We start from the raw sequence: 23,633 nt of genomic DNA, 5'->3' as shown, positions 1-23,633 counted from the left end.
ATCATAAACATAGAAAGAAGACGACAAGTGGTTATACTGAATTAGATGACCATCAGACTATGACTTTCTTGAGATGGGGAACTGTGTCATGTTCATTTCTGTGTTCTCCAGATACCAACTAATTTTTGACACATATTAACTCAGAAAAATATCTGTTAACCAACTTGTAAACTCTGAGACAATGTGCCCAGAAAAATACGAAAAGAGAAGTTTTAGCATTTCAAAGCAGCTGTAGTCCCAGCTACTCGGGAGGCTGAGGCAGGAGAATGGCGTGAACCCGGGAGGCGGAGCTTGCAGTGAGCCGAGATTGCGCCACTGCATTCCAGCCTGGGCGACAGAGCGAGACTCCGTCTCAAAAAAAAAAAAAAAAAAAAAAAAAAATGCATGTGTCATAATTATCTGATGAATTCCACGATATAGCTAAAACTGGATATAATCTGAAAAACTGTGAAAAGCAAAATGTTCATGTTTCAAGGATTATGAATAATTATATATTTCAAGTCCTTCCTCTGGCTCTGAAGACAGTTCCTAAAGGGCATGTAAGTTTTATTACAAAGGTGCTCATGTATGTACAAATGAAGACAGGATACCTCAGGGTGGGCAGGGCAGACACTCAGGGCCAGCAAGAACTGACAGGCCACGGGCAAAATGATGGCCCTGAAGAAGATGAGTTTTGGATAAATAAAAGGAATTGCTGCTTTATATAGAAGTAAACACAGTTAACTCTTAAGAGCTGAAAATGAAAATTGCTTGAGGAGAGGTTTGGAAAGAGAGGAGCAAGAGGTCTTTGTGTACTTTGGATAAATTCATGATCTTCAGGGACTTTCTGTGTATACAGGATGCATCACATTTCCTTATAACAAGTCCCTTGCTAATTTTGCCAGACAGAACATTCTGCTGGAGGAACCACTGGCCTTCCCCTCCCCAGCCTTCTCATGGCCTGATTCATACAGGAGAGCTCTTTAAAAAAACCAATCTCTGGGAACTCATTTGCTAGAAATCATGCACCTATGAAAATAAAATCCTTCATTTTTAATCATTATTTTCCACATTCTCACCATTGTAAAACACCTGTACCCTCACACAACACAGGAAACTGAAATAGAACAGGCACTACACAGGCTTGGTTACTTCTACACGTTCCATTTTTGCTGAAAGGGTTCCCGGAGGCATCATCGTGCCAACAGTGTGAATTCTTTTCTCAAGGCTGCACAGGCCTTCCTTCTGGCCTTCTGCCCAACCCCCTCCTGATTTACTCAGATGATGGCCACCAATGGGACACTTCCTTTGTCTGGCTGCGATGACAGATGGCAGAGCTTCCACCGGGATTGGCATTAATAGGACTCAGAGGAGCTTCCGAGACTGAATTGAGAGGCCATTCCTCTCTCACCTCCAGAGATTTAGTACATTGCATTTTCAATCCATCTATGCACTTACCTTATAGGTAAAGGGGAAGAGGGAAGAGAAGATCATTATACAGTTGCTTTTAGCATTTACTTTTAGGAGGAGAACAATGAACTTGGGCTAAAAGTACCAGTGTGACTTAATCACTATTTATTCCCTTTGTTACTGAAGTCCAAATTCTAAGAAAAAATATATTTTAAAACACTCTTGGATAGAAATGATTTATTTTTATAAGCTGTAGCCCAGCTTATAAAATGAAAGCTCATACATACTGCAGCAAGCCATCTGTCAAGGGGGATCCAGATGAGCTAAACAGATGCAACAATTCAAGTTATTTCTGACATGCGTAAATAAAACTAGCTTGGAATCAGGATTAAAAAAATACTCAAATCCTAAATGCTTTTAAAATGTCAATGGGAACTCATCAGTGTCAGATAACCCTCTACATACAGAGTATTTCATTGGGAGAATTTTGCATTCTTAGCTTTCTCCTTTTTAAGGACTCAGGACAGCAGATAACAGTAGAGAACTCAGAATAGCGGAGAAGTGGCAAAAGGGCACCCTCTCAAGCTACCCAGAATTTCTGAATTAAATAAAAAAGACAATCTCTGGCCAGATGAAAGGAAAAGCTTTAAGTAAAAAACAGTGAAAGCTTACTGAATGCTTACTACATGGCAGGCAGCGTCGTAAGTGCCTTACATATATTAATTTAATTCTCACAACAACCCTATGGGATAAGTATTATTACTGTGTCCATTAAATAGATGAGAAACTGAGTCTCTGAAGGGTTAAGGAACTCGATGAGGACCATACCACCAGTAAGTAGCAAAGCTAGAGCCCAGGTATCCAGCCTCTTTGCTCCATTGCTTCAGTGTATGCTGGATGTCTTTTCTAGATCACAGGGACATGGTAGATTGGGGCCAAGGTGGAGTCAACTTTTGACTCAGGAGACCTTTCATGGACCTTGTCCAGGCTCTTCTAGCGCAGAACAAACAAAGCAGATAAAGCAAAAGAGGGAGCCATCTGGGGTTCTGTAGGTTCCCTTCCCATCCCTGGCTCCAGCTTCCTCTGTGGTCACTCAGACCAGCACCTTTCCCCAATCATAGTCTCCCCTGCTGGCCCCAGCTCTAAAATTTCAGCTCCTAGGAGGACTCTACCATGTGCCTTTCTCCCTGGTCATCCCACTGCTATTGAATTTGCATTCTACCCCTTGGCTTTTCATTTTAACAGTTGCACATGAAAACAAATTAAAGCTGAGATAAGAGGAATTCTAACTATAGAAAATGTCTCTCAGCAGCAGTGTGTCTCAAAGAGCAGTCCTCTGCCAGCCAGCAGACGTATCACCTGCCATGCTTGACAGAAGGGTGGATTCCAAGTCTGCTGCATACCTCAGGCATCAGATTCTGGAGGTGTGGCTAATGCAGCTGTCTTTTAAATAAGCTCTGCAGGTGATTCTAATACACATTAACGTTTGTCATCCCCTGATGCATCTAGAGGGTTTTATGCTTAATAACCCCAGTGGTGACACTATATTTAGTTATCAAGCAAAGCACTGAAGTCTCCATAAAAAAAGTACCAGGACTTGGAGGAGCTGATCAGGAAGCCAGAATTTGTAGTTCACATGGAAATTTGTAGGCTACTAATTATTGAGAATATTGAAATGCAGCATGTAGCACAGTATTTTGGAAATTTTACCTAGGTTTCCACAGAAACAATTGTCTCACAAATGTAGTCAGGTAAAGTAAAAAGCCCTTCACAGAAGACTAGATGCTACTCTGGGGTGGCTTCAACAATCTCTTCAGCCAATTAACAAAACAGAGTAAAAGAAACAACAAAAGCAAGAGAGAAAAGCTCAGACTGGTGGAGCCAAGATGGCTGAATAGGAAGAGCTCCGGTCTACAGCTCCCAGCCTGAGCGACACAGAAGACGGGTGATTTCTGCATTTCTGTTTGAGGTACCGGTTTCATCTCACTAGGGAGTGCCAAACAGTGGGTGCAGGACAGTCGGTGAAGCGCACTGTGTGCGAGCCAAAGCAGGGTGAGGCATTGCCTCACTCGGGAAGCACAAGGGGTCAGGGAGTTCCCTTTCCTAGTCAAAGAAAGGGGTAACAGACGGCACCTGGAATATCAGGTCAGTCCCACCCTCATACTGCGCTTTTCCAACAGGCCTGGAAAACGGCACACTAGGAGATTGTGTCCCACACCTGGCTCGGAGGGGGCTATGCCCACGGAGTCTCGCTGATTGCTAGCACAGCAGTCTGAGATCAAACTGCAAGGCGGCAGTGAGGCTGGGGGAGGGGCGCCCGCCATTGCCCAGGCTTGCTTAGGTAAACAAAGCAGCCAGGAAGCTCCAACTGGGTGGAGCCCACCACAGCTCAAGGAGGCCTGCCAGCCTCTGTAGGCTCCACCTGTGGGGGCAGGGCACAGACAAACAAAAATTCAGCAGGAACCTCCACAGACTTAAATGTCCCTGTCTGACTGACAGCTTTGAAGAGAGTAGTGGTTCTCCCAGCACGCAGCTGGAGATCTGAGAACGGACAGACTGCCTCCTAAAGTGGGTCCCTCACCCCCGAGCAGCCTAACTGGGAGGCACCCCCCCAGTAGGGACAGACTGACACCTCACTCGGCCGGGTACTCCTCTGAGACAAAACTTCCAGAGGAATCATCAGACAGCTGAATTTGTGGTCTCACGAAAATCCGCTGTTCTGCAGCCATCGCTGCTGACACCCAGCCAAACAGGGTCTGGAGTGGACCTCTAGTAAACTCCAACAGACCTGCAGCTGAGGGTCCTGTCTGGTAGAAGGAAAACTAACAAACAGAAAGGACATCCACACCAAAAACCCATCTGTACATCACCATCATCAAAGACCAAAAGTAGATAAAACCACAAAGATGGGGAAAAAACAGAGCAGAAAAACTGGAAACTCTAAAAAGCAGAGCACCTCTCCTCCTCCAAAGGAACACAGTTCCTCACCAGCAACGGAACAAAGCTGGATGGAGGATGACTTTGACGAGTTGAGAGAAGAAGGCTTCAGACGATCAAACTACTCTGAGCTACGGGAGGAAATTCAAAACAACAGCAAAGAAGCTAAAAACTTTGAAAAAAAATTAGAAGAATGGATAACTAGAATAACCAATGGAGAGAAGGGCTTAAAGGAGCTGATGGAGGTGAAAGCCAAGTTTCGAGAACTATGTGAAGATTGCAGAAGCCTCAGTAGCAGATGCGATCAACTGGAAGAAAGGGTATCGCTGATGGAAGATGAAATGAATGAAATGAAGCGAGAAGGGAAGTTTAGAGAAAAAAGAATAAAAAGAAATGAACAAAGCCTCCAAGAAATTTGGGATTATGTGAAAAGACCAAACCTACGTCTGATTGGTGTACCTGAAAATGACGGGGAGAATGGAACCAAGTTGGAAAACACTCAGCAAGATATTATCCAGGAGAACTTCCCCAATCTAGCAAGGCAGGCCAACATTCAGATTCAGGAAATACAGAGAACGCCACAAAGATACTCCTCGAGAAGAGCAACTCCAAGACACATAATTGTCAGATTCACCAAAGTTGAAATGAAGGAAAAAATGTTAAGGGCAGCCAGAGAGAAAGGTCGGGTTACCCACAAAGGGAAGCCCATCAGACTAACAGCTGATCTCTCAGCAGAAACTCTACAAGCCAGAAGAGAGTGGGGGCCGATATTCAACATTCTTACAGAATTTTCAACCCAGAATTTCATATCCAGCCAAACTAAGCTTCATAAGTGAAGGAGAAATAAAATACTTTACAGACAAGCAAACGCTGAGTGATTTTGTCACCACCAGGCCTGCCCTAAAAGAGCTCCTGAAGGAAGCACTAAACATGGAAAGGAACAACCGGTACCAGCCACTGCAAAATCATGCCAAATTGTAAAGACCATCCAGGCTAGGAAGAAAATGCATCAACTAACGAGCAAAATAACCAACTAACATCATAATGACAGGATCAGATTCACATATAACAATATTAACTTTAAATGTAAATGGGCTAAATGCTCCAATTAAAAGACACAGACTGGCAAACTGGATGAGGAGCCAGGACCCATCAGTGTGCTGTATTCAGGAAACCCATCTCATGTGCAGAGACACACATAGACTCAAAATAAAGGGATTGAGGAAGATCTATCAAGCAAATGGAAAACAAAAAAAGACAGGGGTTGCAATCCTAGTCTCTGATAAAATAGACTTTAAACCAACAAAGATCAAAAGAGACAAAGAAGGCCATTACATAATGGTAAAGGGATCAATTCAACAAGAAGAGCTAACTATCCTAAATATATATGCACCCAACACAGGAGCACCCAGATTCATAGAGCAAGTCCTGAGTGACCTACAAAGGGACTTAAACTCCCACACAATAATAATGGGAGATTTTAACACCCCACTGTCAACATTAGACAGATCAACGAGACAGAAAGTTAACAAGGATATCCAGGAATTGAACTCAGCTCTACACAAAGTGGACCTAATAGGCATCTACAGAACTCTCCACCCCAAATCAACAGAATATACATTTTTTTCAGCACCACACCACACCTATTCCAAAATTGACCACATAGTTGGAAGTAAAGCTCTCCTCAGCAAATGTAAAAGAACAGAAATTATAACAAACTGTCTCTCAGACCACAGTGCAATCAAACTAGAACTCAGGATTAAGAAACTCACTCAAAACCCCTCAACTACATGGAAACTGAACAACCTGCTCCCGAATGACTATTGGGTACATAATGAAATGAAGGCAGAAATAAAGATGTTCTTTGAAACCAACGAGAACAAAGACACAACATACCAGAATCTCTGGGACACGTTCAAAGCAGTGTGTAGAGGGAAGTTTATTGCACTAAATGCCCACAAGAGAAAGCAGGAAAGATCCAAAATTGACACCCTAACATCACAATTAAAAGAACTAGAAAAGCAAGAGCAAACACATTCAAAAGCTAGCAGAAGGCTAGAAATAACTAAAATCAGAGCAGAACTGAAGGAAATAGAGACACAAAAAACCCTTCAAAAAATTAATGAATCTAGGAGCTGGTTTTTTGAAAAGATCAACAAAATTGATAGACCGCTAGCAAGACTAATAAAGAATAAAAGAGAGAAGAATCAAATAGATGCAATAAAAAATGAAAAAGGGGATACCACTACCGATCCCACAGAAATGCAATCTACCATCAGAGAATCCTACAAACACCTCTATGCAAATAAACTAGAAAATCTAGAAGAAATGGATAAATTCCTCGACATATACACCCTCCCAAGACTAAATAAGGAAGAAGTTGAATCTCTGAATAGACCAATAACAGGTTCTGAAATTGTGGCAATAATCAATAGCCTACCAACCAAAAAAAGTCCAGGACCTGATGGATTCACAGGCAAATTCTACCAGAGGTACAAGGAGGAACTGATACCATTCCTTCTGAAACTATTCCAATCAATAGAAAAAGAGGGAATCCTCCCTAACACATTTTATGAAGCCAGCATCGTCCTGATACCAAAGCCTGGCAGAGACATAACCAAAAAAGAGAATTTCAGACCAATATCCTTGATGAACATTGATGCAAAAATCCTCAATAAAATACTGGCAAACCGAATCCAGCAGCACATCAAAAAGCTTATACACCATAATCAAGTGGGCTTCATCCCTGGGATGCAAGGCTGGTTCAACATACGCAAATCAATAAATGTAATCCAGCATATAAACAGAACCAAAGACAAAAACCACATGATTATCTCAATAGATGCAGAAAAGGCCTTTGACAAAATTCAACAACCCTTCATGCTAAAAACTCTCAATAAATTAGGTATTGATGGGATGTATCTCAAAATAATAAGAGCTTTCTATGACAAACCCACAGCCAATATCATACTGAATGGGCAAAAACTGGAAGCATTCCCTCTGAAAACTGGCACAAGACAGGGATGCCCTCTCTCACTGTTCCTATTCAGCATAGTGCTGGAAGTTCTGGCCAGAGCAATCAGGCAGGAGAAGGAAATAAAGGGTATTCAATTAGGAAAAGAGGAAGTCAAATTGTCCCTGTTTGCAGATGACATGATTGTGTATCTAGAAAACCCCATCGTCTCAGCCCCAAATCTCCTTAAGCTGATTAGCAACTTCAGCAAAGTCTCAGGATACAAAATCAATGTACAAAAATCACAAGCATTCTTGTACACCAATCACAGACAGAGAGCCAAATCATGAGTGAACTCCCATTCACAATTGTTTCAAAGAGAATAAAATACCTAGGAATCCAACTTACAAGGGATGTGAAGGATCTCTTCAAGGAGAACTACAAACCACTGCTCAATGAAATAAAAGAGGATACAAACAAATGGAAGAACATTCCATGCTCATGGGTTGGAAGAATCAATATCGTGAAAATGGCCATACTGCCCAAGGTAATTTATAGATTCAATGCCATCCCCATCAAGCTACCAAGGACTTTCTTCACAGAATTGGAAAAAACTACTTGAAAGTTCATATGGAACCAAAAAAGAGCCCACATCGCCAAGTCAGTCCTAAGCCAAAAGAACAAAGCTGGAGGCATCACGCTACCTGACTTCAAACTATACTACAAGGGTACAGTAACCAAAACAGCATGGTACTGGTACCACAACAGAGACATAGATCAATGGAACAGAACAGAGCCCTCAGAAATGATGCAGCATATCTACAACTATCTGATCTTTGACAAACCTGACAAAAACAAGCAATGGGGAAAGGATTCCCTATTTAATAAATGGTGCTGGGAAAACTGGCCAGCCATATGTAGAAAGCTGAAACTGGATCCCTTCCTTACACCTTATACAAAAATTAATTCAAGATGGATTAAAGACTTAAATGTTAGACCTAAAACCATTAAAATCCTACAAGAAAACCTAGGCAATACCATTCAGGACATAGGCGTGGGCAAGGACTTCATGTCTAAAACACCAAAAGCAATGGCAACAAAAGCCAAAATTGACAAATGGGATCTAATTAAACTAAAGAGCTTCTGCACAGCAAAAGAAACTACCATCAGAGTGAACAGGCAACTTATAGAATGGGAGAAAATTTTTGCAACGTACTCATCTGACACAGGGCTAATATACAGAATCTACAATGAACTCAAACACATTTACAAGAAAAAAACAAACAACCCCATCAAAAAGTGGGCAAAGGACATGAGCAGACACTTCTCAAAAGAAGACATTTATGCAGCCAAAAAATACATGCAAAAATGCTCATCATCACTGGCCATCAGAGAAATGCAAATCAAAACCACAGTGAGATACCATCTCACACCAGTTAGAATGGCCATCGTTAAAAAAATCAGGAAACAACAGGTGCTGGAGAGGATGTGGAGAAATAGGAACACTTTTACACTGTTGGTGGGACTGTAAACTAGTTCAACCATTGTGGAAGTCAGTGTGGCGATTCCTCAGGGATCTAGAACTAGAAATACCATTTGACCCAGCCATCCCATTACTGGGTATATATCCAAAGGACTATAAATCATGCTGCTATAAAGACACATGCACACGTATGTTTATTGCGGCACTATTCACAATAGCAAAGAGTTGGAACCAACCCAAATGTCCAACAACGATAGACTGGATTAAGAAAATGTGGCACATATACACCATGGAATACTATGCAGCCATAAAAAATGATGAGTTCATGTCCTTTGTAGGGACATGGATGAAACTGGAAAACATCATTCTCAGTAAACTATCGCAAGGACAAAAAACCAAACACTGCATGTTCTCACTCATAGGTGGGAATTGAACAATGAGAACTCATGGACACAGGAAGGGGAACATCGCACTGTGGGGACTGTTGTGGGGTTGGGGGAGGGGAGAGGGACAGCATTAGGAGATATACCTAATGCTAAATGACGAGTTAATGGGTGCAGGAGATCAACATGGCATATGGATACATATGTAACAAACCTGCACATTGTGCACATGTACCCTAAAACCTAAAGTATAATTAAAAAAAAAAAAAAAAGCTCCGACTGCTTCAACCTCCAAACCCGTGCCATTTTCCCAAGTATTTTTTATCATGGCTATGTGGGTGCGTGTGAACAAACTGGGTTACCACAAATTGGATTTAATTTGTTTATGGGGGAGCCCTTCACTCCAAAGTCCTCACCTACCCTATTTTAGTTTATTTTTTGAGACAGGATTTGGCTCTGTTGCCCAGGATGGAGTGCAGTGGTGCCATCAGGGCTCACTGCAGCCTTGACTTCCTGGGCTCAAGAAATCCTCCCACCTCAGCCTCCCAAGTGGCTAGGACCACAGGTGTGTGCCATCATGCCAGGCTAACTTCCTTCCTTCCTTCCTTTCTTCCTTCCCTCCCTCCCTCCTTCCTTTCTTCCCTCCCTCCTTTTTCTTCCTTTCTATTTTTTTTTTTAGAGATGAGGTTTCCCTGTGTTGCCCAGGCTGGTCTCAAGCTCCTGGGTTCAAGTGATCCTCCTGACTTGGCCTCCCAAAGTGCCAGGACTATAGGTGCGAGCCACCACGTTCAGCCCCTTATTTTATTAATATTTTGAATTTAAGCTCCAGAATCCTCAAAAGCCTTTTTGGCAAGTCCAGACACCCAATTGTTTGCATGGCGCATTTCAGGGAGACGCTCTGATCTCATCTGTGGTCTCTCAATCAGAAAGGAGACATCCCCAATTATCAACATCAGTTGGGGGAGCTTTTCCAAAGTTCGATTCTCTGGCCCTCACCCAGACCTACTGGATCAAAACATTATAATGAAGCCCAACAATCTGTGTATTTATAAAGTTCCCTGATGACTTGGCCATCAGCATCATATGGCAAACACTGCACCAAAGCCTTAATTACATTACCACTTTTGGGCAAACCAGATTAATACGCAGTCTCTGCTACAAAAGTTTAACTAATCTTTCATCCTTTTAGGTGTTCAGAAAATAATTCTTGGTGGGAAAAGGGTTTTAGTTCAAATGGAAGTCATGTATCTGCTTCTATCTAAATGCACAGTAGGCTTTACCTCAAAGTTAATAACACTGAAGCTTTAGGGACTCTGCATGCATAGCCCCCTTCCGAGGCACTGAATATAATTTTGAGATGTAATTTTATATTCATCTTCTTAAACAGAGTATTCCGCATTGTGTAAACTCTGGACACCACAAATCTGAAATCTGTACCATCTATAAATGACAATGTAAATGATAAAGTTATACAAAATAATCCTAAATTAAATATTTTTAGCAGCTCATTTTTTCTCTTACCAACAGGCTCTCCATTTTTTTTTTCCTTTTTTAACCTGAAGTTCTGTACTTAAGCAGGATATTTTTGACAAGGCATTCTGATAGTCAGAGACAATATTAGTGCAATGATGGCCTGGGACAAGAGCTGGTAGCAAGAACAGATGGTCTACGCAAAAGCCCCCTTAAAGGGATATGATGATGCCATGTGTGTGATAGCTGTTTTAGAAGTCCAAGAGGGTAGCATGCTGCAGAGATTAAGTGGGGACTCTGAAACCAGACTATGTGACCTGAACTCAAATTGATTGATTTACCCAGTGAATTTAATAGATGGGCCTCATTCATTCTGAATAGGAAAAGAAACCTGCTGCATCTTCCCTATTCATGAGCTCATTCTCCAATCTAGGAAGGTCGCCTCATGCTCAAAGCAAAAAACAGCCTCCTAGCTGGGAAGCAAAGGTTTTTTGCAGTACTCATGTTAATGTTTTCTGGGCTCAGACTATTTTTATTTGGCAGCACAGACGGTAGTGTAAGCACAGATTTCTTCAGCAGATTTTATTATAGCAGGTGTGGGATCCTAGGCCATTGTCCTTAAAACAGACACACATTCATTACCTGCATTTGAACAGCTTTGGAACTAATGCCATCCTTTATCTGTGATCATTCAGCTGTCTGCTTCTTGTCATAAAGAAAGAGAGATATAAAACGTAGCTCTGGGAAGCCCTTTTTAGATGAGAATGACTGATATGTCATGAAAGGATATTATAATAAATCATATTTTAGCCATTTCAAAAGCAGAAAATATCTAAAAATAAAATAATCTGAAGATCCACAAGAGAATCACTTAAGACGAACCTGAGCTTTGCCACAGAAGTAGGTTTTTAGAAAATCAAATGAGAAGTGGCCTAACTCCCTAAAGGCATATGTTCTGACTGGGGTTCTAAGATACCATTGTTTTAATTTCAGCAACAAATGAAGAACAAGAACATAAAGAATATAACATTGAAAATAGATACTGAGTTCTATGTGGTGAAAAATAAACCCATCCAATGAACAAGGTCAAGGTAGAGTGGTATATGGAGTATGGCAGAAATGGCTGTCTACACCAAAGATTTGTCTTCCCTCTTTGATAATCCTATACTAGAATACTAGATCTGACACCAGAAGTGGCTGCTCAGCTAAGGACTATATTTCCTTGCTGTCCCTGACTCTAAGTAGGCCTATGTACCAGTTATCATCAATGGAACACGAGGAAAGGTGACCTATTTCTTTTCCAAGCCCCAGAGGTTAAGGAACAGACAAGCCTTCTTAATCACTTTCCCCATTGTCTTTATTTCCATCTGCCTGCTGGATGCTAACACTGAAATTGTCAAAGCCACCAGTAACTTAGGTCCCAGAATGATAGTACAGAGCCCCCTGTTGATCTGAAAACCACCTTGCGCTGTTAAGTGAATGAGAAATAACATTGTATTTATGCCTCTCAAATATTATGGCTTGCTTTTTACAGCAACTAGCATTACCCTAACTAATGTACGAAGATAATCAAATTTTGTTCAAAGATATAACACACCTGTTATGTGAATACGATATTCCTCCTTGAAGATTTTCTGGAAGAAAGGAATCTTGAACTGCATGTGAGGGGTGTGCAAACCAGGGAGATTTACATCAACATCTCCCATGAAATGTGGGAATTCCCAGTCCTGTCAGAGAAAATCAAATAAAAACATATTTGTGATCCGTTTCATTCCTAAGCAGCAAAACACCAAAAATTGACTTTTTATAAGCACTTATTTTAAAATCATTTAAATGCAGCCAGCTGTTGGATATATCAGTTTCATTCTGTGATGGTTATTTTATGTACATTAGGTAGCAGTATGCATTCAAAATCAAAATTAAGTCGTAACTTATATCTTCAGATTTTCTTTTTAATGTGGTAATAAGAAACCAATACAGAATTGATTTGCATCTATACATGTTTATCTCTTTCATTCTGGAGAACTGAACTTAAATGTTTTTAGGAAGGAAGTGATCCGTATTTAATAAATATGGGGTAAATTTGTTATATTTTGTTTCATGACTTTAAAAAAATATGAACCTTATAGCATGTTTTCTGTAAGAAGACAAAGTAAAGAGGATCTGATTCACTTAACCAAGTTCTTTGATTCATATCAAGTGACTTTTATTAATCATGTCTGCTGGCAACCGTCCGGAATGTAAAAATGACAGGCTCCTGTCCTGCTCTCTTGCAATTCAGCATCAGTTTGAGCCAAATAATGGAAGACCTGACATGGTAGCATGACAGACCAACAGTGAATTAATTCCCAAATTGTCATTAGTTATTCCCTGGTTGTCAAGGCAAAACTGGGTGGGCCAACCCTCCTTCTCTGAAGGAAGGGAAACAGATGCAAATGAGGCTATTTTTAGGTGTCTCACCTCCTCTTGGTTTTCAGATAGAGGCACCAAATTAAAGTTCAAAACTAGCATGTGAAGAAAGAATACACAAAAGTTGAAACCTTTGAGATAGATCCATAGATATTAGTATACACATTTTCACTTGTAACTCCCAAATAATCACCAAATAATCAGTCCTGTATTTAGTTAATATTCTTTGAAGAATTTGAATATGAAAAAGTCAGAAACAAAATATTAATTTGAGATTTTAATCTATTACATCAATATAAAGAAATTAAGTCTATTTGAGACTTTTATATATGCAGCTGAGAGGGATGTGCTAGTAATATAGTGCCTAAACTTTTTAGAGGTTTCCATGTCCATTCCACTGTCCTCTCTGTTGGGAGTTCTGGTTAAGAGAGAATGGGCCTTGAAGAAGATAGTATGTGAGTGGCAGTAACCAGGAAAGCCTGCAATGTCTACCAGTTTCCGGATCTATGGATCATTTCAAGCTGCTAAAAAGAAATAAATATATAAGAAGTAAAACAGAACGATGCAACATTATCCCTTTCTATCAGTGTACATGTAAATCTCTTGTTGGTCTCACCTCCACTTGTCTTTCAGACATCAGCAGCAAATAGACATGTAATTTGGGAAGTTCATAAAACCCAACGCACCAGAGCTGAATTAATTTGGCATATTTTGATCTAAAATATTAGTAGAAGATGCATCGGTGATAACACATGTTAACTATTGTTGAGGTTAACATGCATTTGCCTTTTATTTTCCACTAATGCCACCTTTGTTCTATGTTGCTTGGAGGACATTTGCAATAATAATAATAATAATAATAATTGACATTGAATTTAGTATTTTGCTAAAATATAACTCATGAAAAATTATGCTTGACAAAGAAAATGACTGATAACCAGAATATCTTTCACTTGCCCTGGATAAATGACACAAAGCACTACCAATAGAGCACTTCTCTTTTTATTTCTGGGTTTAAGGAAGAGAAGATTTCTTGGTAGTAATTGGGCAAGTGTATTCAGAACCATCTTCTTTTTAGCAAGACAGTTTCGAATGCTCCCATTTAGCTTTTCCTTCAATGAAACTAAAGTTTTCTATTGGGTATGAAGTTGGTTTTAGTTTGAAAGCAATCTCTAGAGATGTCTTGTAGACTATGATCAAAATCTCTCACACACACACACACACACACACACACACACACACACACACACACAGTTCCTTGATTATTTCCCACCTGTACTTTCACAGAGAAAGATAAGTTATGGAAATGGAGGGTAAAGGAAAGAGGGGGAAGAACAAGTCTTAGTTTTTATCTGGAAGATTACTTTTTTTTTCTTTTTTTAAAGAAAGGGCTCAGAGAAGGTAGTGTGGATCTGGGGGTGTGAAGTGTGACAGAAGCAGCTGGTGCCATGTAAGAATTTTTTAAAAGAAGATAAATAAAATAGATGATGACTCATTCATAAAGTCTTTCATATCCATACTTTCTATTTTACTTTTCATAATCACGATTTTGTTTTTCCAAACCTCTTTTACTTAATCTCTTAAAGCCTTGCCTCTATTCTCTCTCTCTACTACTCTGATTTTTTACATTTCAATTCCTACTCTAGATACCTCTTCAGACTCATCATTCTTGAGTGAGTGTAAACTCTGTCCTAATTTGACTTGGAGCAGAAAAGTAATAATGATAATTGCTAACATTTTGCAGAACATGTAGTGCTCATTTAATAGAAAATGGACATCCTGGCCAGGCGTGTTGGCTCACCCCTGTAATCCCAGCACTTCGGGAGACAGAGGTGGGCAGATTGCCTGAGATCAGGAGTTTGAGACCAGCCTGGCTAACATGGTGAAACCCCATCTCTACTGAAAATACAAAAATTAGCCAGGTGTGGTGGCACGTGTCTATAATCCCAGCTACTCTGGAGGCTGAGGCAGGAGAATTGCTTGAACCTGGGAGACGGAGTTGCAGTGAGCCGAGATCGCACCACTGTACTCCAGCCTGGGTGACAGAGTGAGACTCCATCTCGGAAAAAAAAAAAAAAAAAAGGAAATGGACATCCTAGGCTGGTGAAACCTCAGATATTTAAAGGAGGTAGAAAGCACAGAGAGTGGGGATGGTGTTCTGAATCTATCTAGGTTCCAGTCTCTTCATCTATAAATCGGTGTTAAATATGTCAGCCTCACAAGCTCCCTGGGAGGATGAGATAACATTAGCACATTGCTGGAGATAGAGGTGAAAGACAGGTGAATGTCCAACAAAAATGGTTGATTTCCTGGCATAATTTCAAGGTCAAGTTTATCCTGACAGGGAAGCAAAGGAAGTGGATAGGTATGTTTCCAGGAGGGTCACACACTGGCTGTTTCAAGGTCCAGGAGAAAAACGAAGAAAGCCGTGTTCTCCTTTCTGCCCTTATCCATTGCAGAGCGCTGGCCCCCTGGGGCCTTTGACCAGGACTTGGGCCGCAGCACAGTCCTCCCAGAGGGCGCCTGGAACAGGGCTGTTGAGAAGGGCACCTCCCTCAGAGACATGTAAGCATTGGCTTCATGAAGACAGAAGAAGAACAGGAGCTTACTGGTTTCTTGTGCAATGTGGGTCACACTGTGTGTGAAAGAAAGACTTTAACAGTGTGAGGGAGACACTGCTGCTATGCAGGTGGGAGGGAGAGCCAGCAGCATGTGTAACTGATGGCAGAGGAAATCTGTGGACATTTGGGTTATAAATTATGGAACACCTGCAATGTTCTATTATCATCCTAGGCTGTATATTCATGTATATACTTACATACAAAACCATCCTACTTGCTATTATTAGCCCATTTTTTACTGAAGTTTAATTGACAAATAAAAATTACATATATTTAAGGTCACAATGTGATGTCTTGATATATGCATACATTATAAAATGATAACCACAATCAAGCTAATTAACACATCCACCTGCAGATGTGAACATCTGCCTCAGGGAAGCTGTCACTTGTCCAAAGTGACATAGGTGCCATGCAGCAGAGCTGAGGTTTTATCTGGCTCCAAAGAATACATACTTTCTGCTAGGTCATGCTGCCTTTAACTATGGAAAGTGACATCACTTCCTGCTTTTAATTCAGAACTGGAATTATTTTTACCTGCTCTATGTGTTCTAATTGAGAATCACTGAAGGCGTCATCACCAAAAGCCAGTTCCATGAGAGGCTTTAAACTATTTTCTTTCTTTCTTTCTTTTTCGTCACAGGGATGTCATTTGATTCATACTACCCGGATGTAAACAAGAAGACCAACTTTAACATTTTCTTCAAGAAACAACTGCCCCAGGGACAGTTGGCTTCTAATCAGACTCTGATGAGTGGAGAGATTTGACTAATGGGTGATTCATAGCAAACACTGAGATTCTCTTGGCATCATAACTATGGATGTATAGCTAGTTTTATATACAGATTGTATAGAAGTGTTATGAGAGTCATGGCTTTCTTTCCTTCTACATAAATGTAAAATATATATTTTGAACACAAAATAAAAATGTTGAATTAAGGGAATGACGAGGCAAGAGGTGTTCAGCTACAAAGCCCATGGTAGAGAGGCTAATCCTGGGATTGTATATTATGAAATATTCATTTATTTTGTTCTTTGAGAAGTGTTATCAGTGTTTAGTAATTCAAAGCTTTCTTATCATTCTCTGCTATTAAATCTTACAATAACTGCAGAGGTCTATCAGATTTGTGGTTCAGTGATGTGAGAATTACTTAGGCACAAGGTATTACGCTACTCCAGTTCTCATCAGTTGAAGGTAATGTACACAGTGTGAAGAGACTTCCAAGTTTGCATCTTGCTTCATATATGATGAACAGTTAATTTTTATTCATATGAGTGTATTCCCCATATAAAAATAAAAGGACAGTGTAATAATATATATCTAATCTTATTTTTTACATATATGGATGGTTTACTTTTGCCTATAGCAATGAAAATCAGTTACTGATCCCTATTATTCATGAGTCACATTAGACACAAAATTTCAGTTCAATGTTAAATATGCAGGCAAGATCGTCTCAGGATACCTTGGATTCATAATTTCCCTATGTTTTCTCATTGAGACCCATGCCTCAGGGTCAAGGAAAATAATTTGGTACTATTCAGGGGAACTCAAGCTTGAAACCAACACTGTTTTGAATTCCCTGACTGGCGTTCAATTTCCCAAATCAAATGAAGAGACCTCATTTCTATTTAGAGAAGCGTTAGAGGATAAAAATGTAATGATACTGATTACTCTACCCTGCAAAACTAAAGCCAGAGTATCAGAACAAAAGTTGTATTTTCTAGGCTAAAATTAGCCACCTGATTTATGAGGAAATTAAGAGATAGATTAGATTAGATTTTAGTGAAAAGCTATAAATTCTTAAATGTTACTATAAAATACCAACAGTTCTTCAATGTAATAATTTGTATATCTTCTCTTTATAGGCATTAGATTATTAAGCTTGAATGATATCAAAATTCAACGTTACAGATATATTTATTTCTTTCTATGTTAATCTCTATCCCCCATATTTCATGACTGAATTTAGATCTATGAATATCATAACATCATTCTACCAAAATTTCCCCAGCTTGTAAAGTGTCCTTAGCTTTGCTATGCTTAGCAGTGTCCTAGCAACCGAATTTCAGATGACATGAGCAGTGGTGGCCTGAAGAATTGTACTCAGGCTTTGGGTGATTATTTTTGTTTCTTATTAAGAAACTTGAGTGCCTGATTTCTTTCAGCAACACTGTACTTCTTCTAATTTGGCAAAGTTGCCCTAGTATCACTTGGCTGAATAAATCCTTGGAATCATTGACATATAGTAGATTTTGCTTATTTATTTGTTTATTAATGTAAGCTCCAAGGAGCTTAGAGGAATTTCTTTCTGTTTTGTTCTCTGCTGTATTTTCTATGGCTGAAATAATGCTCAGTATATAGGAAGAACTCAAATATTTGTTGAATTGATGGATGGAGCTCTCTGAAGGTTAAAGATCTATAACAATCCCCACCTGTAATCCCAGCACTTTGGGAGGCCAAGGCGGATGGATCACTTGAGTTCAGGAGTTCAAGACCACCCTGGCCAATATGACGGAACCCCATCTCTACTAAAAATACAAAAATTAGCCAGGCGTGGTGACTCATGCCTGTAGTCCCAGCTACTTGGGAGGCTGATGTAGGAGAATCGCTTGAACCCAGGAGGCAGAGGTTGCAGTCAGCCGAGATTGCACTACTGCACTCCAGCCTGGGCAACACAGTGAGACTCTGTCTCAAAAAAAAAAAAAAAAAAAAGAATCTCTTTGTGATTTCACGTACATGGAAACACAGGATGGATATAAGTAAACAGAAACAACACAATAAATACTTGTTTTTGTAAATAAACATTATACATCTTACATTAATTATTATTAATAATTGGTTGTCTTATTTTTTCCCCATAAACTAGGTGTACTGGAATTATACAGAGAGTGAAACAAAGATTGAGCCATTTATCATTGATCACAGAGGAAAGGAGTGGACAATTAGAGAGAGTGGAAGTCATTGTAAATACTGTGAGAAGAGGCAGTAAATGTTTGGAGAGTTGGTTAAAAATGTTTGTTGGGTTGATCCAATTCACCCTTTTAGTCATCATGTAAATACAAAGAAGTTCATGAGATATGTCTAACTAAGTGAGAGAACAAGGAAAGAGAATGTAAACCAACATGTGATTTTAAAGGTCAGGGGATCATTCCACACAGCGGATGACAGCAGGAGGAGCATTAAGGCAAGGCTGAATGTTAAGAGATGCCCTGCTGTGAATCTGAAGGATGAACAATACAGACATTGCAGGAGGTTGCTTCCTAGATGTCCTTTGACAACTCCCCTTTTCTCATATGTTGTATTCTCATTTTCTCTTAATATTCACTGTTGTTTTTCCCTTCAAGGGCAAATTAATTCTATAACTCTTTGGAGTTTTCTCTCAGGAGGAACTTATGCTATTTAAAGAATTTAAAATCTGTGGAGAAAAATCTAGACTTTCTGGTTCAAGTAGGCTTTTTTCAACAAGTAGTAAAGATGGCAGACCTCATTCATCATTAAAACAGATCCAAGTCAAACTGTAAACCCTTACTTGAAATGTTGTTAAAAACTTCACTTTTTAATGTGTTTTTGTGTATTCTAAAATACCAATGAACTCTCAAAATTGTTGTTGCTCAAACAATTTAATTATCCTAAGGATCTATTTTAAGGATTGTTTAATGTCTTTTATTCATCAATTTTTCTTACTTGCAAAGGCCAATATGAAGTTTTCTGGAAAATTCTTAAGTCAACATATATAAATGAAATATAAGTAATAGTTTAGTGCCTACAGAAAAAGCAAATAAGTCAAGCCCAGAAGAGGCCTGAAAAGTAAGTATAGTCTGTTACTTTTCAGAGGCCTTCCCTTGAGGCTCTAGGCCAGATAGCAGCAGGTTTTTAAAACAAACTTCATTACACCTAGACACCTTGAAAACATCATTCCTTTAAGTGCCAATGTAGAAACGTGTCTGATGAAATGCACTGGGCCTCATTTAAAGATGTCCTGCCCTGGCAGACTGATGTGATGAAGGACAAAATATAAGTCAGTCTTATAAGTGTTTACAACTAATAGAAATGTATCATGTGGCATCTAGGAATAATGGAAAATCAGTACTCCCTCACTAGGCAAATATAGTTAACCAGTATACAGGAAAGAATGCTTAACATCTTAAAGACACCAATAAAAGGGGAAAGGGGGTACAAGTAACTGGCTCTGAAGAGTTGCTGATAACTAAAGTTAGTGCAAAGTCTAAAGAAACACACTCAATGATAAGTCATCTTGGATCATCTTCATCAGTTATCAAACAACTTGATCTAGTTAGCGGTTCTTAAGAAGAATGAAAGTTAACTATATAAATTGGCATATTTCTTACTCAAATGAGTGTTCCTCCAATAAGGAATGAATGAAATCTAGTGGAACAAAGTTATTAGACAACATATTTGTATTCTTGTTCAGGCTCTGGCTACAGTTCAATAGCACATAGCTCCTACTTATTTGGTGCTTTATTATATTTGCATATTTGGTACAAAATGTCACTGCTCCAGTATCTGTTCTGGCTCCACACATGCTGCCAGGAATGGTCACATTCAATTGTCTGAATGACTAATTTCTTCTATGGGCTATATAGGAAAATTAATTGCATACTGTCAAGAGTAGGTATTATTGTCCTTAGTAACATTTTTATTTAATATTGAGGTCATTTTTCTCCACGAAAAAATAATGATGATGGAGATCAGTGGGAAAATGTGATTCAATATAAAAATATTCACTTTACAAATAATGGAGAGAGTACAAGATTGATCTAAATATTAGATGGTGGGTAGAGGTGAATGACCTCCAGAGTTCTTCACAGTGGTTTTAGTTCTATGATTATATATTTTTTCTGGAATGTCTTATGGACATTATGAAGGCATCACCAATTGAATTTCTGAATGGCTGGGGCAACTGGTAAATGGTAATAGCATTTGCTGAGAAGGGAGACATTGGGGAACCAATACACTTGCAGAAAATAGATAAGTGGGCAAGAAATCCAGAGAGCTCAGAATATGCTAATATGGAAGGGCTTATTAGACATCCAAGTGGAGGTATATTATGTAGGCAGTTGGGAATCTTCGGGGAGAGCACAAGGCTGGAGATATAGATGTGGACTCACCAGTCTATTGATCTAAGGCCACAGAATTGGATAAAATCATTTAGAAAGGGAGCATACAAAGCCAAGAGAAGAGGCCAGGGACTGACTGAGGCACTCCCTCATTTATAAGCTAGAAGAGAATCCTGTGAAGAAAACTGAAAAGAAATGGCATGTGTTAGAAGAAGAACAAGAGAAAGTGGTGTCCTAGAAGCCAGGTAAAAAAGTGTTTCAAAAGGGAAGGCATGATCAACTTGTGTCAAATGCCCCTGAAGGTTTAAGTAATAAAAAGACTGAATATTAACCATCAGATTTGGCAATATGGGGGTTGTTGATATTGATAAGACCTTTGAGCTCCTGAGGAAGCTGACATGGGGGACAAGGGCCTGACTGGAGTTGGTACAAGAAAAAATGGGAGGTGAGAAGTAGAGGAAATAAATACAGAACTCTAATGAGAGCTTTGCTTTAGTCAGAGTAGGGCAAAGAGGCAGTAACTGGAGAGAGACTATGATTAGATTAGTTTCAAATAATTTTGTTAGCATAAAATAAGTTGAATTTTGGTAGAACAGAGGACTCTGACATGTGAGATTCCCTTTTAATATTTTCAGTAGTTTTTGCAAGGGCAAATGTTAAAAGCCAGTGTGCACCAATATGGATACACTGGTTGTTTACAGCTGGTGTCCATTCTGATTGGGCAGTATTTATTCTCTTTGGTCAGTACCACTGCTGTATCAGTAGTTAAATATTCTGACCATCACTCTTTGTGAAGTCAAGATGGCTGTTCTTCTAAAAAACAAAACAAAACTGGGTTAAGTTCACTGTGTCTTGAATGTAGCAGGCTTTTGGAAACAATAGGCTGGATCCTCACTGCTCTGTACCCAGTGTGGTTTCTTTCCGTTTTCATCTTTTTTAGTAAAGACTTCAGGTTCTGAAACAACCTCCATCTCTGACCCTATGGACCACCCAATGATAATATGTAACAGAAAGTAAAACCTTTAGAGCAATGGATTTGAACTGGCAGGCTTTCCATGCCTTTCTTCAATGAGTGTTAGGTCAAGAGTGTTCATCCTCTGAGCTCTAGAGAAAAATTATCCATCCTCATGTAAGATAGGAAAGACTAGGAAAACAAGATACACTGGACCAGGTTAGAGGGAAGGAAAGAATAAAATACATTTTGTTGTTGGAGAATTATTCCCTCAGTGAATTGAAAAATTTTCTGAAACTATTGTTAGTCCAGAGGTCAATGGCCAAGAAAAGTCTAAAATACATTACTTTCCTTGTTGGACACCTATGGGAGAGATATTCTATCATCCTAAGGGTCTTTTTGGAAAACAAGTCCACATGCTGGGGTAAAGAACCTTACATGCTTGTTAGCAGTTGCCTATCTTTATACTGACACAATCCATTCAAAGCCTGAGGTGGCTACAGCAAATCTGTTTTATAGATTCCACATAGCATGAATAGAGTGAATGTGATGTCTACATTTCTCACAGAAGTTCCCAATGATATACTCAAGTTCCCCATAGGACGGCATCACACTATTATTGAACTAATTCAACAGTTATTCAATGCTCACTAGATGCAAAGCATCTATTCTCAAAGAATATAAAATAACATTGATAAATAAAGAATCAAATTAAACTCTTCCTTTTACAGTTACAGACAATGACAGTCAATGAGGTTACAGGAATCCTCCCATATCATCCAACAGATTACTGGTAGAGACCAGATGAAATTCAATCAGTAGCCCCCAAACTATATTCCAATACATTTCCCTTCACATTACTGAGGACTCTTTGCAGCACGCCAACATGGCACATGTATCCATATGTAACAAACCTGCATGTTGTACACATGTACCCTAGAACTTAAAGTATAATAATAATAATAATAATAATAATAATAATAAAAGACAATCCTATATAGGAGATTGACTGTATTTTCATATTCAATTCAGACTAAGCAAACAAACATTTGTCATGAATTTGCTCTGTGCCAGGCATTTGATATATTTAATCTATTGTAAACCACATGCAAATATATATGGTAGGTAGGATTTTTCTTAATTTACATGGGAGTAAACTGATGCTCAGAGAGCAGTTAAATAGCTTGTCCAATGCTGCACAATTGATACCAAAAGGATTTGTACCCAGGACAGTCTGATTGAAAAGACTTCTTTTGTTTACCATAGTAAGATTTTTCATGACATTTTCCCCCATCAGGCCTAATATTGCAATTATCTACCCACTTTAAGCCCAATTATCATGCCGATATGTCCTTCTGTTTGATGCTAAATTATATCTGTTATGAAAGGTTGACTTTCAGTGGTATGTTGCAGCTGATCTTGAAATAATATTTTCTCAGAATTTTTTGCTACCGGGAGCACCTGGGAAGGGAATCCTGTCTAACACACATTGCAAAGTGAAGGAATGGAAGTGGTCCTATGTTTATCCTGCAAGTCATTGACAAGGCCTACAAAATATGCAGGCTGAGATATGCATTTAACTCTAGATGGTTTATGGCCATCTTAGAATTTTTGCTGCCAATGCATAGATTTGGCTCTAAACTTATCATATTTCTAGTAATGAATACTATCTCCCTAACTACTTTGCACTTCGCTTTTCTCACCTGAGGATATTTTTCATCATGTTTAGGGACTCTGATGTCAAATTCCTATATCACTGCATGGAAAAACAGAATGGCTTTTGAGATGATTTACAGCCCACTAGTGATGGCTATCAAACTTCACAGCTTGCTAAAAAGACACAGCTTTTATGTTTCTTCGCAACTTATGTGACGGTTAAGATTTGTACTCCCAACATACTGCGGCTGTGCATATCATTAAACGGTAAAACTTTTATATTACATATATGACTTAA

General features: G+C 39.2%; 1 protein-coding gene across 1 annotated transcript in view; it reads right to left on the bottom strand.

Moving 5' to 3' along the window:
• The window catches only part of TMEM117 (transmembrane protein 117), a 556,036-nt gene that overhangs the window by 7,121 nt on the left and 525,282 nt on the right, over positions 1–23,633 (bottom strand). Inside the window, exon 7 of the mRNA XM_003252270.3 lies at positions 12,213–12,342. Coding sequence (XP_003252318.1) covers positions 12,213–12,342 — 130 coding nt within the window. The remainder of the gene's footprint in view (positions 1–12,212; positions 12,343–23,633) is intronic.

This window comes from Nomascus leucogenys, chromosome 11 (genome assembly GCF_006542625.1).
Source record: "Nomascus leucogenys isolate Asia chromosome 11, Asia_NLE_v1, whole genome shotgun sequence".
In the NCBI taxonomy this organism is placed as follows: Eukaryota; Metazoa; Chordata; class Mammalia; order Primates; family Hylobatidae; genus Nomascus; species Nomascus leucogenys.
This window is presented reverse-complemented; position numbering and strand designations above follow the sequence as displayed.